Source organism: Ornithorhynchus anatinus, chromosome 21 (genome assembly GCF_004115215.2).
Source record: "Ornithorhynchus anatinus isolate Pmale09 chromosome 21, mOrnAna1.pri.v4, whole genome shotgun sequence".
Classification (NCBI taxonomy): Eukaryota; Metazoa; Chordata; class Mammalia; order Monotremata; family Ornithorhynchidae; genus Ornithorhynchus; species Ornithorhynchus anatinus.
The window spans coordinates 13,966,678-13,982,922 of record NC_041748.1 but is presented as its reverse complement, the minus strand read 5'-3'; the positions used below and the strand labels follow the sequence as shown (position 1 = coordinate 13,982,922).

At 46.4% G+C, this 16,245-nt stretch overlaps 1 protein-coding gene across 6 annotated transcripts in view; it reads left to right on the top strand.

Annotated features, from left to right (window-relative positions):
* Positions 1-16,245, top strand: part of PDE10A (phosphodiesterase 10A) — a 543,800-nt gene that overhangs the window by 384,501 nt on the left and 143,054 nt on the right. For all 6 annotated transcript variants that reach the window (XM_039915066.1, XM_029048769.2, XM_029048765.2 and 3 more), the window contains one exon: positions 12,714-12,842. In XM_039915066.1, coding sequence (XP_039771000.1) covers positions 12,714-12,842 — 129 coding nt within the window. The remainder of the gene's footprint in view (positions 1-12,713; positions 12,843-16,245) is intronic.

Here is a 16,245-nt window from a genome sequence, read left to right as displayed (position 1 = left end):
GAGCTGCTTCATTTGCATCTTGTGGTTGGCGAGAGTTTATAAGCTTTTTCTGTGTGTGTAACTTGAGATTATTTCTCCTTTCCACCTATCCTATTCCCAGGAGTGATTGATTCTTGGGTCTGTCCAATTTGTCTTTATGAAGAATAAGTGACTTTCTTGAACCCTAATTTCCTACATCGCAAGATGTGGTGTCGTGGATAGAGCACAGGCCTGCGAGTCAGAAGGTCATGGGTTCTAATCCCGGCTCTGCTGCTTGTCTGCTGTGTGATCTCAGGCAAGTCACTTGACTTCTCTGGGCCTCAGTTACCTCATCTGTAAAATGAGGATTGAGACTGTGAGCCTCATATGGGATAGGGACTGTGTCCAACTAGATTTGGTTGTATCCACCCCAGCGTTAGTGCCCTACCTGTAAATACTTCACAGATATCATTATCAGCGCTTAGAACAGTGCTCAGCACTTAGAATATTGCTTGGCACATAGAGCTTAACAAATACCATTAGTATTATTATTACTACAACCCAGCCTGCACATTTCACTCTTCTACTGCCAACCTACTCACTGCACCTCCATCTCATCTCTGTCACCACTGACCTCTCGCCTTCTTCCTGCCTCTGGCCTGCAATGCCTTCCCTCTGCACATCCGACAGACAGACGATGGCTCTCTCCAGTTTCAAAGTCTTATTAAAAAGCACATCTCCTCCAAGAGGCCTTCCCCGACTAAGCCCTCATTTCCTCTTCTCCCACTCCCTTCTATGTCATTTATTCATTCAATCGTACTTATTGAGCGGTTACTGTGTTCAGACCACTGTACTAAGAGCTTGGAAAGTACAATTTGGTAATAGCTGTCACCCTTGCACTTGGATTTGCATCCTTTATTCACCCCTTCCTCAAACCCACAGCACATATGTACATATCAGAAATTTATTTGTTTATATAAATGTGCAACTCCCCCTCTAGTCTCTAAGCTTGTGGTGGACAGGGAACTCTGCTATGTTCTCCTCTTCCAAGTGTTTAGTACAGTACTTTGCACACAGTAAGTTCTTAATAGATATGATTGATTGTTTGATAACTCCATTTCCCTTTAACTTTCATTCAATCAGATATTTTCCACCATAGCCACCGCCAGGAAGATAATAATAAAGATAATATTGGTATTTGTTAAGTGCTTACTATGCGCAGAACACTGTTCTAAGCGCTGGGGTAGATACAGGGTAATCAGGTTGTCCCACGTGAGGCTCACAGTCTTCATCCCCATTTTACAGATGAGGGAACTGAGGCACAGAGAAGTTAAGTGACTTGCCCACAGTCACACAGCTAAGTGGCAGATCAGGGGTTCGAACCCATGACCTCTGATTCCCAAACCTGGGCTCTTTCCACTGAGTCACGCTGCTTCTCGAGTACAGTGCTGAGGGGAGGGGAAGGGAGAGGGGGAGGAGCAGAGGGAAAGAGGGGAAAAGAGGACTTAGCTGAGGAGAGGTTTGGAGAGTACAGTATAACAGAGTTAGCCGACACCTTCCCTGCCCACAATAAGTCACAGAGAATTGAAGAATAATAATAATGATGGTATTTGTTAGGTGCTCACTGTGTGCCCAACACTGTTCTAAGCGCTGGGGGAGATACAAGGTAATCAGGTTGCCTCACGTGGGGCTCATAGTCTTAATCCACATTTTACAGGTGAGGTAACTGAAGCACAGAGAATTTAAGTGGCTTGCCCAAGGTCACACAGCTGACAAGTAGAATGAGGATTAGAACCCACAACCTCTGATTCCCAATCCCTTGCTCTTTCCACTCAGAACAATACAGTCTGTTACTCTACTAGTAGTGCTCATCCCAAATGATTGTCAGTGGGTGAAACAAGCAAGGAGAATGCAGTAATAATAAAAATAATAATAATAACTATCGTGTTTAACACTTGCTGTGTGCCAAGCACTGTTCTAAGCATTGGGATAGATAGAAGGTAATCAGGTTGGACGCAGTCTCTGTCCCACATGGGGCTCACAGTCTTAATCTCCATTTTTCAAATGAGGGAACTGAGGCCCAGAGAAGTTAAATGACTTGTCCAAGATCACACAGCAGCCATGTGGGAAAGGCGGGATTAGAATTCACATCCTTTGACACCCAGGGCCGTACCCTTTCCACTAGACCAATGACTGGCAGGAAGATGGATACCCAAGCAATAGATGTGTCTGAAGCTGGAATGGGTCATTTCCAAGTAAATAGAAGAGAGCAGCAGCCTTCCAAAGGACAATTGGGAGAGATATTGATAGTTTTATTTATTTTATTACTGATGTGTATATATCTATAATTCTTGCCAACACCTAACTGACTCTGCAGGTCTTAGATTCTGGGGGCTAATGGAAAGAGCTGAGGCCTGGGCTTCAGAGGATCTGAGTTTTAATCCTGGCTCTGCTTCTTGCCTGCTGTACAATCTCCGGCACGTCATTTAACTTCTCCGTGGCTCAGTTATTACATCTGTAAAATGGAGATTCACTACAAGTTCTCCCTCCTACTTCGACTGTGAGTCCTTTGTGGTACGGGGCCTGCGTCCCGCACTTGTAGCTGCCCTAAGAACACTTCTTGGCACATAGCAAGTACTTAACAAATACCACGATTACAATTATTCTTTTGGGAACCATTATCATGACATCATATTGCCCTCTGGAGTCAAAACTGTGTGAGGGCGGACTGGGGTGAAAGCAGTCCCTCGCCTATGTGTTTGTACACAGTGAGACATCGCAAGTTGTTTAATGACTGTTAGTTTCTAGGGCCCGGCAGGTAAACATTTTGTTACCCTGGAAAAATGAATTTCCATTTAATCTGGACCATCAGCAATATTTCCTTCCAGCAGTCATAACTAAAATGAAAAATAATCTTATTTAATCAAACAGTGGTGCTCACTGAGGAGAGTACAGTACATCGCAGTTGGTAGACAGGCTCGTACAAGGAGTTGACAGTTAAGAGGGGAAGACAGATGTTTTGTTCTGTTGTCTGTTTCCCCCTTTTAGACTGTGAGTTGTTGCTGGGCAGAGATTGTTTCCATCTGTTGCCGAATTGTACATTCCAAGCACTCGGTACAGTGCTCTGCACACAGCGCTCGATAAATACGAGTGAACGAATGAATGAATATAAAGTACACCCACCTAAGTGCTGGGTGGCTGATGGTGAGGAGAATATCATGGAGAATATCAAGGATACAGATCCAAATGCACTGGCAAACCACAGGATATGATGACTGCTTGAATCAGGATGTTAGCCTTTTGGACAGAGAGGAAAGTGTGGATTTTAGAGAAGTCGTGAAGGTAGAACTAGAGGATTTGGTGACAGATTGACTACGCGGGCTGAATGAGAGCGATGAATCAAGGATAATGCCAAGACTGTGGGCTTGTGAGACAGGGAAGATAGTGGTATTGTCTAGACTAAGGGGAAAGTTGGGGGAGGACAGGGTTTTGGTGGGAAGATGAGGAGTTCTGTTTTGGACTTGGATATTTAAAATATGATTGAATGAATTAAAGGAAATTCCTAAATCAACTGAAACTGGTTCAGAATCTTGATGAAGTAAACGGAGTGGATTTATTTAACTGGATCAATCCATGATCCTGATGAAGAAGTATACATATATGGATTGAAAGCGTGCAAGAATGACTACCTATATTCTCACACTATTGCTGCTTCCCCCAGAAAATTAAAGTGAGAAAAATGGAGGGCAGCACAGATCAGCTGGGAAGTGGATGTAAGACATGCATGGAAAGCCACCCAAATCTAAAATTCCTTTTGGCCACCTAGTATGGTAATAATAATAATAATAATAATTGTAGTGTCTTGTCTTATGCCACTGAGTCATTTCCAACCATAGCGACACCACGGACACATCTCTCCCAGAACACCCCACTCTCCACCTGCAATTGTTCTAGTCATGTATCCATAGAGTTTTCTTGATAAAAATAAGGAAGTGGTTTACCGTTGCACTGTACTATCCCGAGCACCTAGTAAATGTTCAGCAAACAGTCATCTCATTCATTCAATACTCATTCAATAGTATTTAATGAGCGCTTACTATGTGCAGAGCACTGTACTAAGCGCTTGGGATGAACAAGTCGGCAACAGATAGAGACAGTCCCTGCCGTTTGACGGGCTTACAGTCTAATCGGGGGAGACGGACAGACAAGAACGATGGCACTAAACAGCGTCAAGGGGAAGAACATCTCGTAAAAACAATGGCAACTAAATAGAATCGAGGCGATGTACAATTCATTAACAAAATAAATAGGGTAACGAAAATATATACAGTTGAGCGGACGGGTACAGTGCTGTGGGGATGGGAAGGGAGAGGTGGAGGAGCAGAGGGAAAAGGGGAAAATGAGGCTTAAGCTGCGGAGAGGTAAAGGGGGGATGGCAGAGGGAGTAGAGGGGGAAGAGGAGCTCAGCCTGGGAAGGCCTCTTGGAGGAGGTGATTTTTAAGTAAGGTTTTGAAGAGGGAAAGAGAATCAGTTTGGCGGAGGTGAGGAGGGAGGGCGTTCCAGGACCGCGGGAGGACGTGACCCGGGGGTCGACGGCGGGATAGGCGAGACCGAGGGACGGCGAGGAGGTGGGCGGCAGAGGAGCGGAGTGTGCCGGGTGGGCGGTAGAAAGAGAGAAGGGAGGAGAGGTAGGAAGGGGCAAGGTGATGGAGAGCCTTGAAGCCTAGAGTGAGTAATTTTTGTTTGGAGCGGAGGTCGATAGGCAACCACTGGAGTTGTTTAAGAAGGGGAGTGACATGTCCAGATCGTTTCTGCAGGAAGATGAGCCGGGCAGCGGAGTGAAGAATAGACCGGAGCAGGGCGAGAGAGGAGGAAGGGAGGTCAGAGAGAAGGCTGACACAGTAGTCTAGCCGGGATATAACGAGAGCCCGTAATAGTAAGGTAGCCGTTTGGGTGGAGAGGAAAGGGCAGATCTTGGCGATATTGTAGAGGTGAAACCGGCAGGTCTTGGTGACGGATAGGATGTGTGGGGTGAACCAGAGGGACGAGTCAAGGATGACGCCGAGATTGCGGGCCTGCGGGACGGGAAGGATGGTCGTGCCATCCACGGTGATAGAGAAGTCTGGGAGCGGACCGGGTTTGGGAGGGAAGATGAGGAGCTCAGTCTTGCTCATGTTGAGTTTTAGGTGGCGGGCCGACATCCAGGTGGAGACGTCCCGGAGGCAGGAGGAGATGCGAGCCTGAAGGGAGGGGGAGAGGACAGGGGCGGAGATGTAGATCTCTCAATAAATACATTTGATTTTCTAGTTTTGCCCCCTCCCACCTCACCTCGCTTCTCTCCATCTACAACCCAGCCTACACACTTGACTCCTCTAGTACTATCCTTCTCACTGTGCCCCGATCTTGGCTGTCTCTCTGCCATCCTCTAGCCCATGTCCTACCTCTGGCCTGGAACGCCCTCCCTCCTCTAATTCACCAGTAAACCTCTCTCCCTCACTTAAAAGCCTTAATGAAGGCACATCTCCACCAAGAAGCCTTCCCAGTCTAAGCCCCATTTTTTCTCATCTCCCACTCCCTTCTGTGTCTTGCTCCCTTTGCTCTTCCCCTATCTCCTTGCCCCACAGCACTTATGTACAGATCTGGAAATTTATTTATATTGATGTCTGTTAACTTGTTTTGATGTCTGTCTCCTCCGTCCCCTCTAGAATTTGAGCTCATTGTGGGCGGGAATTGTCTCTCGTTGTTGTGTATTGTACTTTCCCAAATGCTGAGTTCAGTGCTCTACGCACAGTAAGCTCTCAATAAATATGTTTGAATGAATGAATGAAGTACTTTAGGGCCATAGATTCGAGCACATTAGTGACACAGAAGGTAGGGTGAATAGGGGAAATGAAAGTTTAGTCAGGGAAGAAATTTGGAAGGAAATGTCATTATAGCATGGTTTTGAAGGTAGAGAGATTGGTGGTCTGTCAGATATGAAGGGGAAAGAAGTTCCAGGCCAGAGGGAGGATGTGGGCGAGGGGTCGGCAGTCAGATAAAATTGGGGTTCAGTAAGTAGGTTGGCGTCAGAGAAGTGAAGTGCAGTCTGGATTGGAATAGATCAGTGAGGTGAGGTAGGAGGGTGAGAACCGATTGACATTATTCAAGTCAACGGTAAGGAGTTTCTGTGTGGGGTGAAAGTGGATGGACACCCACTGGAGATTTTTGAGGAGTGGGGTGTTTTAGAAAAATGATATGGGCAGCAGAGTGTAGTGTGGACGAGAGAGGGAAGAAACAGGAGTCAGGAAGATCAATGAGGCCGATGCGGTAAGCAGGCAGGATCGGTGTGGTAGCATTTAGATTAAAGAGGAAGGGGTGGATTCTAGAGATAGGGTGAAGGTAGAACCAACAAGATCTGATGACAGCACGACTGTGTGGATCGAATGAGGGTGATGAGTCAAGGATTAATGCCAAGGATGGGCTTGTGAGGCAGGGAAGAGATGGGAAAGTCTTGGAGAGGACAGGACAGAGAAGATGGAGTCCTGTTTTGGACATGTTAAACTTGAGGTGTCTGCAGGACATCAGAGTAAAAATGTCCTAATGGCAGGAAGAAATGCCTACAGTGGAGGAGAGAGGTCATGACTGGAGTGGTAGACTGGGGAGTCATCCACATGGAGATGGCAGTTGAAAGTGGGAGTGAATGAGTTCTCCAAGAGAGTGGGTGTAGATGGAGAATAGATGGGAACTCAGAGCTGAGCCTTGGAGGAACTCAGCTTAGTGTTAACTTGCTCCACTTTGAACAGATTCCTCCAGAGGATTTGTTCTTAAATGATGGAGGAGAAATGTTGGGGCTGCTAGAACATTCCGTCCCAACCAGGAAGATGGTTGTCAAAGAGAGCAACAGCAGATGATTCTCCAGACATCCTCGGGTGCCATTCTGAGAGCCAGGACACCGGACTGGATGATGCACTTCTGAGACAAAGAACATTCTGTTTCCCACAAACAAAAAAAATAATATGCATTCTCAGGCAGAGCCGCCTACTGTAGTCTAAATGCCACTGACTGATTCTGGGATTCAAAATGGCTCTGTCACCAAATCTTGTCACTCATAGGAAGCCCCGTGACACATTCCAAATCAAACGGGGAGCTCCATTAAGCGCTCCATGAGTTAAATGCTGAAGTGAAGTGAGTTAAGCGCTTGACTGCCTCTAGAAAGAGACATTCGCCCACATTGTGAATCATTGTCCTAATCAGCTGTGATCAGTGTCTGCTATCTAGAGAGCCCAGTTTCCAACGATGCACCAAAGCAGGTATATCATTTTGGTGTTTGGAAGAGGTCGGGATCACAGGAAAAGGTGCTTTGTGCCAAATAGATCTGCTCTGAGGACCAGTGTAGCTTAGTGTAAAAGAGCACAGGCTTGGGAGTCAGAGGGCATGAGTTCTAATCTCAGCTCTACTGCTTGTCAGCTGAGTGACTTTGGGCAAGTCACTTCACTTATCTGTGCCTCAGTTACCTCATCTGTAAAATGGGGATTAAAGAGTGTGAGCCCCACGTGAGGCGACCTGATTACCCCAGTGCTTAGAACAGGGCTTGGGACATAGTAAGCGCTTAACAAATAGCATCATCATTATTATTATTAGGGCTGGGTCTTTTTAGAGACCTGCCCTCATATTATTACACGGTTCTGGCTTCCCCCTCCTGATTCTGAGCTCATTATGGGCAGGGAACATGTCTTCCCACTCTGTTATATTGTACTCTCCCAAGTGCTTAGTCCAGTGCTCTGCACACAGTGAGCCCTCAATACATACTTTTGGTGGATAGATTGATTAATGAGCGCTCAGGTCCTCAATGAATTGCAGTCATCATTCCCCCTTTCTTCTCCTCCTCCTTCACCAGTGTCTGAATGTTTCCAAAATGAAATCTTGGCTACCCACGCACTTGCTTCTCTCACCACTTAAAAAGAGCATTTCCTCCTCAAAAATTGGGAGGTGGGGGAGGAATTACGTGGGAGAGGCTACTTTGTGGATGAATGTGGTACTTAAGGAAACATTTGCTGAAGGCCTTAGTAGAGCATCTGGGAATCGTGGTATTTATCAATCAATCACTGGTACCTTTTGAGCATTTACCTTGTGCGGAGCACTGTACTAAGTCCTTGGGAGAGTACGATACAACAGAATCAGCAGATTTACATTCCCTGGTCATAACAACCTTGCAGTCTAGAGGAGGACTTCTATGTTCAGAGGCCTGGACTGAGTGTTTAATATCCCACCCCAGCTCAGAGGCTCTGTATTTGAGCAGAATGATATTCGGTAGTACATTTTTAAACAATGGATCGGGGGATGTGTGGACAACACTGTGAATGTTATGGAACTCAGGAAGTGGAAGTCACTTGGGGAAAGATGGGGCAAATGAAGACTGAGTCACCCTGCCTGTGTTTTTTTTTGTCCCAACAGTGTAAAAGAATTACAAGTGTGGATGCAGATTTCACCTGTACCAACAAACATTCTAAGTTTTTTGGTTTCCATTAAGTTTAATTTAGAATCTTAGAAGATAATGATCGGTTTATGGTCTCACAAATCATGCCTCTTTGCATATTCCAAGCAATAGGAGAGCAAGTAGAAGTCCTCACTGTGGATTCCTGTTGTTTTATTAATAATGCAATAGTATCAAGTGCTTTCCATGAACCAGTAACTTTACTAAGCACTGGGGTCCATACGAGATAATTAAATCAGACACAATCCCTGTCCCACATGAGGCTCACAGTCTAGGTAGGAGGGAGAAAAGAAATTGATTCCCCATTTTATAGATAAGGCAGTCGAGGCCCAGATAAGTGACTTACCCCGGGTCACACGGCCAATTAGGAGGTATAGCTAGGATTAGAAGCCAGGTACTCCGACTTCAGGCTGTGCCTTTTTCTTCCGTTCTTTTAAGACAGAACGATCAGCTGGCTAGACACAGGTCGAGCTGGGAGATCAGTCCTCCTCAAGGCGGGTTAGGTGCAAAAATGTATGTCCGCAATCCCCTGCACCTGCTCCAGGCATATACAGGTCCATTCGTTATGGTGATTTCCACTTCACTCCAGAAGGTCGTGGGTTCTAATCCCGGCTCCATCACTTGTCTACTGTGTGATTTTGGGCCAGTCACTTAACTTCTCTGTGCCTCAGTTACCTCATCTGTAAAAGGGTGAGACTGTGAGCCCCACGTGGGGCAGGGACTGTGTTCACTTCGATCTGCTTGTATCTTTCCAAGCATTTAGAGAGGTGCCTGGCACAGAGTAAGTGCTTAACAAATGCCATTATTATTATTATTCTTTTTCCAGCTACACCTCTCTAATAGATGGCTGCGTTCCTTCATTTCTTTCTTTGGTGCCTCTTCTCTTTCCCTTTAATTTGGATCTTCTAATAGCTCCTTTGTGGCAGGACCGTCTCCCCATCGGTACACATGTGATCCAGTCTGACCCAGAGACAGGCATTATGGCCAGTCAGAAGGTACCCCTCGCTGAAGCAATCCGTTCTCCCATCCAATGCCATATGCATTTCTTCGCTCCAAACGTTTCAGTGCTTGGTGGAGGGAATGAGAGTGCCAGGCAATCTCTTGGCACAGAGGCAAGTAAGCGGGAATCCCCGCATCTTTGGTACAAAGAGCTCCTCTCCTCATTCCTAGAGGGAGGGAAGGGGAAGAGGCAGCTTGCTTCCACAGCTAGTTTTCTAGGCGGAAAAGCAAATCGAGAGGCTGTTGAGGATTTCTTTCGACAGCTGCAGGCTAGAGGTGCAGATGGTCAAACTGCAGCTCATTTGCCAATTGATAATCAGGGTCGGATAATCCTTTTCGACTACCAGGTCACCTCTCTGACCTGCAAGTTTCAAAGGATGGGCATTAAAAAAAAAAAAGATGTTCAATTATACTTCCTTGCTTTGTAATGTAGAGTAGCTTTTAAAGATAATTTTGCTTTGGAGGAAATTAGTGTGGTAGTGTGGGATTAAAGAGCAGTATCTGTCTTTACATTGTCCCCATTAAACTTTTACAAAAGCTAATCTGAAACTTGCAACGGGATTCTGTCTCATCAGGCGATAGTGAGAACTTTGGGTGGGAATTTTTCCCTGCTATATTCCTTTCGGGGTGGAGAGGAAGTAATGACATATTAAGATCAAAGAAACCGTAGTTTGGGGAACCCCAAGAGGGGCAGGAGATGGAATAGTCACAGGGTGAGGCTGGGAGAAAGATAAGACAGAGGAATACTAGAGAGTTAAAGACAGCCAGAGACCAGGAGAGGAAAGGACAGAGGGACCAAGAGGAGAGGGACTTTGTGTACAGTTACCTCATCTGTACCGTACTCTGCACACATTAAGTACTCAATAAATAGGATTGACTGACCCTCCCCACTGCCCCCAACAAACACACACACAAACACACACAGAGTTCTTAGACTGTAAGCTCCTTGTGCACAGGTAATGCCTGTTGATTTACTATTTACTGTAATCATTACTACTATTATTCCCCCTCTTCCTCCCCAGAGGGGGAGGACCGTGGATTCCGTGGACTCTGCCCATAGGAGACAGCCCTGACGGAAGAAATGTTCCACCACTTCTCACCCTTTTGTGAATGATTCACTAGGAGACACTCGCTTGCTTCAAGCCACCCTTTGTCCTCTACGCCAGGTCGGACCAGGGTTTGTAGGATTGAGGGATTTCATGGCCCAGGGGCTGAGCGTGCCAGGGGAAAGGGAAGAAACGGCCTGACTGTTCTGAGAGGACCATAATAATAATGATAATAGTTGTATTTGTTAAGCGCTTACTGTTCTAAGCGCTGGGGTAGATACAAGGTCATCTGATTTGACACGGTCCCTGTCCCACATGGAGTTCACAGTTTTAATCCCCATTTTCCAGATGAGGGAACTGGGGCCCAGAGAAGTGAAGCGACTTGCCCGAGGTCACGCAGCAGCTATGCAGCCGAACCTCTGCCTCCCAGATACGTGCTCTTTCCATTAGTCCTTGCTGGGGCATCACACTGTGGAATTTTCTGCCGCTCAAGAGTGCAGTGGGTGAAATTTACATTTTAGCATGCCTTCTGAGCAGGAATCAGAGAGCAACAGAGTGCTGCATCAGAGAAACAGCGTGGCCTACTGAATCAAGCCCAGGCCTGGGAGCCTGAAGACCCAGGTTCTAATCCTGACTCCACCAACTGTCTGCTGTATGACCTTGGACAAGTCATTTTACTTCTCTGTGTCACAGTTTCTCTAACTATAAAATGGGGATTCAATACCTCTTCTCTCTCTTACTTGACTGTGAGCCTCATGTGGGACAGGGACTGTATCTGGTCAGTTTAACTTGCCCCAGCACTTAGAACTGTGATTGACAACTTAATCAGAGATTAACAAATGGCATAAACCCCCCCCCCCACAATTCAGTGCCAAATGTATTTAGAATTTTGACCAGAATCAGTTCATGAGAGGTCTTTCCGTATGAAGCTCTAAACACTGAACTAAAAGCTTTGGTTATTTAATAATGTTGGTATTTGTTAAGCGCTTACTATGTGCCGAGCACTGTTCTAAGCGCTGGGGTAGACATAGGGGAATCAGGTTGTCCCACGTGGGGCTCACAGTCTTAATCCCCATTTTACAGATGAGGGAACTGAGGCACAGAGAAGTTAAGTGACTTGCCCATTTATTTATTGCCTGAGCACATGCCTTTCCAAGGACTCAAAGGCCTCGAGAAGCTGCATGTCCTAGTGGATAGGGCCCGGGCGTAGGAGTCAACAGGACCTGGGTTCTAATCCCTGTTCCTTCACTGGTCTGCCGAGTGATCTTGGCCACTTCACCTCACTTCTCTCTGCCTCAGTTCCCTTGTCTGTAAAATGGGGATTAAGCCGTGATCCTCATATTGGACATGGTTCATGGAAAGAGTCCGGCCTTAGGAGTCGGGGGACCTGGTTTCTAATCCCAGCTCTGCCACTTGTCTGCTGTGTGACTGTGGGCACGTCACTTAACTTCTCTGTGCCTCAGTTACCTCACTGTAAAATGGGGATTAAGACTGTGAGCCCCACGTGGAACAACCTGATGACCTTGTATCTACCCCATTGCTTAGAACAGCACTTGGCACATTGTAAGCGCTTAACAAATATTATCATCTTCATCATCATCATTAGCTTGTATCTACCTCAGTAATATGTGCCTGGCGCATAATAAACTCTTAACAAATACCATTAAAAAAAAAAAGCTTTTCACAAGTGTTATCCAAATAATCTCTGCTGCTTTCCACTGAGGCAAGAAGGGAGGGGAAAGGAAACGAAACTTGCATGATGGAAAACAACTAAAGGGATGACATTTCACTTGGAGCTCACCGTACTCATTCTGTAAGATCCGCTGCCACTAGAGATTAATGAGGAAATCTCTAGGGGTGGGTGGCGTTCGTCATATTCCGGTCACGCCCTGTCCACACTGAGGGGTTGTCCAAAGTGGCGAAGAGAAGAAGCTTGGCCTAAGGGCTAGAACCCAGGCCTGGAAGTCAGAAGAACCTGGATTCTACTCCTGCATCCACCAATTGTCTACTGTGTGACCTTGGGCAAGTCACTTCACTTCTCTGTGCCTCAGTTCCCTCATCTTCAAGATGGGAATTAAGACTGTGAGCCCCACATGGGACAGGAACTGTGTCCCACCTCATTAACTTGTCTTTTTTTCAGTGTTTAGTACAGTGTCCGGCACAGAGTAATCACTTAACGGATATCCTTAAAAAATGTACCTATATTCATATATATCTTCTGTTTTGTTCTTCTGCAGGTCTGACTGATGAAAAAGTGAAGGCGTATCTGTCTCTTCACCCCCAGGTGCTGGATGAATTTGTGTCAGAAAGCGTAAGCGCAGAGACGGTGGAGAAATGGCTCAAGAGGAAAAACAACAGACAAGAAGGTAAGGCTTAGTCTGTATTTGGTTGTTCAATTGTTTTATCCTGCTCTTGTGCACTTTCATTTGTTCTTGGGAGAAAAGGCACTTCTTGCCCACTTTGGGATAAAAGCTCTCCCTCTCCGTCAACTACATGCCCCGGGGCACAACTATATCATTATCATGGGGAAGCAGCGTGGCTCAGTGGAAAGAGCCTGGGCTTTGGAGTCAGACGTGATGGGTTGGACTCCCGGCTCTGCCACTTGTCAGCTGTGTGACTGTGGGCAAGTCACTTCACTTCTCTGGGCCTCAGTTACCTCATCTATAAAAGGGGGATTAACTGTGAGCCTCGCGTGGGACAACCTGATTTTCCTGTATCTATCCCAGCGCTTAGAACAGTACTCTGCACATAGTAAGCGCTTAACAAATACCAACATTATTATTACCAGTGGCATTTATTGAGCATTTACCGTTTGGGAGCATTCAATGCAGCGGAATTGGTAAACACGTTCCTGCCCACAATGAACTTACGATCTAGGGGGATCTTGTCTTATACTGTCGAGTCGTCTCCGACCCTTAGCGACTCCATGGACGTATCTCTCCCAGATCACCCCACTCTCCATCTACAATCATTCTGGTAGTGGATCCATAGAGTTTTCTTGGTAAAAATACGGAAGTGGTTTACCATCGCCCCTTTCCACGCAATAAACTTGAGACTCCACCCTCGACTCGCTCCCTTTCCACTGCTGCACGGGACGGGGGAGTTTTGACTTGTAGCAGGTTGCCTTCCCCTCGTTAGTCACTGGCCAAGCTAGGAATGGAAATGGATAGGCCCCTGCTTGACTCTCCCTCCCTCCCATAGCTAAGACTGGCAGAGTGCTGGAAACTCTCCAGTGCTGGCTATCCTGAGAGGGGCTCTAGGGAGAGAGAAAGCCATTAATGCAAATAAATGATTCTATTTATTTATTTTACGTACAGGATGATTCAAATAGAATGGAACACTAAAATGTATTATTCAGTAACTAGGTTTTACTGAATAAGAACGTGTAGTCAAAACTGATTTTAAAGGAATTATCAGTTATTTCTATAATCTTCCAAATGTTCAATATCCACCCCTTGTGTCACATGGCACATATAAATCCCATAGTCTAATTCATCCCAGGAATTTTCTAGCATATCGCCAATGATGATTGAAATAACATCTACAAGGCTGTCCTTCATTTCCTTATAAAGTTGCAAGGAAAATTGAGAAAGGTAAGGGTAACTCTACAATTTGGTGTCTAACACATGTTCATATATAACCTAGTTATGGAGTAATACATTTTCAGAAGTGTTCCACTCTTTTTGAATCACTCTGTACATAGTGCTGTGGGGCTCAGCATAGGATGAATAGAAAGCACCCTGGCCTAGAGGATAAAACACGGGCCTGGGAGTCAGAAGGACCTGGGTTTTCTATCCCTGGCTCTGCCGCTTGTCTGCTGTGTGACTTTAGGCAAGTCACTCAACTTCTCTGTGCCTCTGTTACCTCTTCTCGAAAGTGGAGATCAAGTCCAATGTGAGACAGGACTTTATCCAACCTGGTGAGCTTGTATCTATCCCAGTGCTTAGCTGGTTATGGGCAGGGAATGTGTCTGCAAATTCTGCTGTTTTGTTGTCTCCCAGATGCTTAGTACAGTGCTCTGTGCATAGGAAACACTCAATAAATGGGTGATTGATTGTTAGTAAGCAGTTCAATATCGTAAAAAAAGTATATATCAAATACTGTATATTGATGAAACTGTGTAATCTGAGGAAAGAGGGTAAAGCATGGCGCATCAGTTTGGAGCAGGGACCTCATGACAATTCAGTTGAGGATGAAAATGTGACCCGTTTGGACCCAAGCAGGTGGTTGACATGGCAAAGGAGCTAGAGCATAGGCCTGGGAATCAGAAAATTCTAATCCCGCCTGTGCCACTTGTCTGCTGTGTCACCTTGGACAAGTCACTTCATTTCTCTGGGCCTCAGTTCCCTCATCTGGGAAATGGGGATCGAGACTGTGAGCCCCACATGGGATAGGGACTATGTCCAACCTGATTGGCTTGTATACACCCCAGCGCTCAGTACAGTGTCTGGCACATGTTGTCTTAGGCCGTCGAGTCGTGTCTGACCCATAGCGACACCATGGACACATTTCCCCCAGAACACCCTGCCCGCCATCTGCAATCGTTCTGATAGTGGATCCATAGAGTTTTCTTGATAAAAATCTGGCAGTGGTTTACCATTGCCTCCTTCCACTCAGTAAACTCGAATCTCTACCTTCTACTCTCTCCCACGTCGCTGCTGCCCGGCATGGGTGAGTTTTGACATGTAGCAGATTGCCTGCCACTCACTAGCCATTGGGCAAGCTAGGAATGGAATGGGTAGGCCTCTTCTCGACTCTCCCTTCCTTAGCTGAGAATAGTAGAGTACCGGAAACTCCCCAGGTGTGACCCTGAGAGGGGATTTTGAGTTTACCCCAGTGCTTAATACAGTGCTCGGTACATAATAAGCATTTCAAAGATACCACTGTGATCATTATTCATTCATTCATTCAGTAGTATTTATTGAGCGCTTACTATGTGCAGAGCACTGTACTAAGTGCTTGGAATGTCCAAATCAGCAACAGATAGAGACAGTCCCTGCCCTTTGACAGGCTTACGGTCTAATCGGGGGAGACAGACAGACAAGAACAGTGGCAATAAATAGAGTCAAGGGGAAGAACATCTCGTAAAAACAATGGCAACTAAATAGAATCAAGGCGATGTACATTTCATTAACAAAATAAATAGGGTAATGGAAATATATACGGTTGAGCAGATGAGTACAGTGCTGAGGGGATGGGAAGGTAGAGGGGGAGGAGCACAGGGAAACGGGGGAGAAGAGGGTTTAGCTGCGGAGAGGTGAAGGAGGCGTAGAGGGTTCAAAGGGAAAAGGGGAGCTCAGTCTGGGAAGGCCTCTTGGGGGAGGTGAGCTTTAAGTAGGGATTTGAAGAGGGGAAGAGAATCAGTTTGGCGGAGGTGAGGAGGGAGGGCGTTCCAGGACCGCGGGAGGACGTGGCCCAGGGGTCGACGGCGGGATAGGCGAGACCGAGGGACGGTGAGTAGGTGGGCGGCAGAGGAGCGGAGCGTGCGGGGTGGGCAGTAGGAAGGGAGAAGGAAGGAGAGGTAGGAGGGGTCAAGGAGATGGAGAGCCTTGAAGCCTAGAGTGAGAAGTTTTAGTTTCGTGTGGAGGTCGATAGGCAACCACTGGAGGTTTTTAGGAAGGGGAGTGGCATGCCCAGAGCGTTTCTGCAGGAAGATGAGCCGGCCAGCGGAGTGAAGACTAGACTGGAGTGGGGAGAGAGAGGAGGAAGGGAGATCAGAGAGCAGGCTGACACAGTAGTCTAGCCGGGATATTGTGAGAGCCCGTAGCA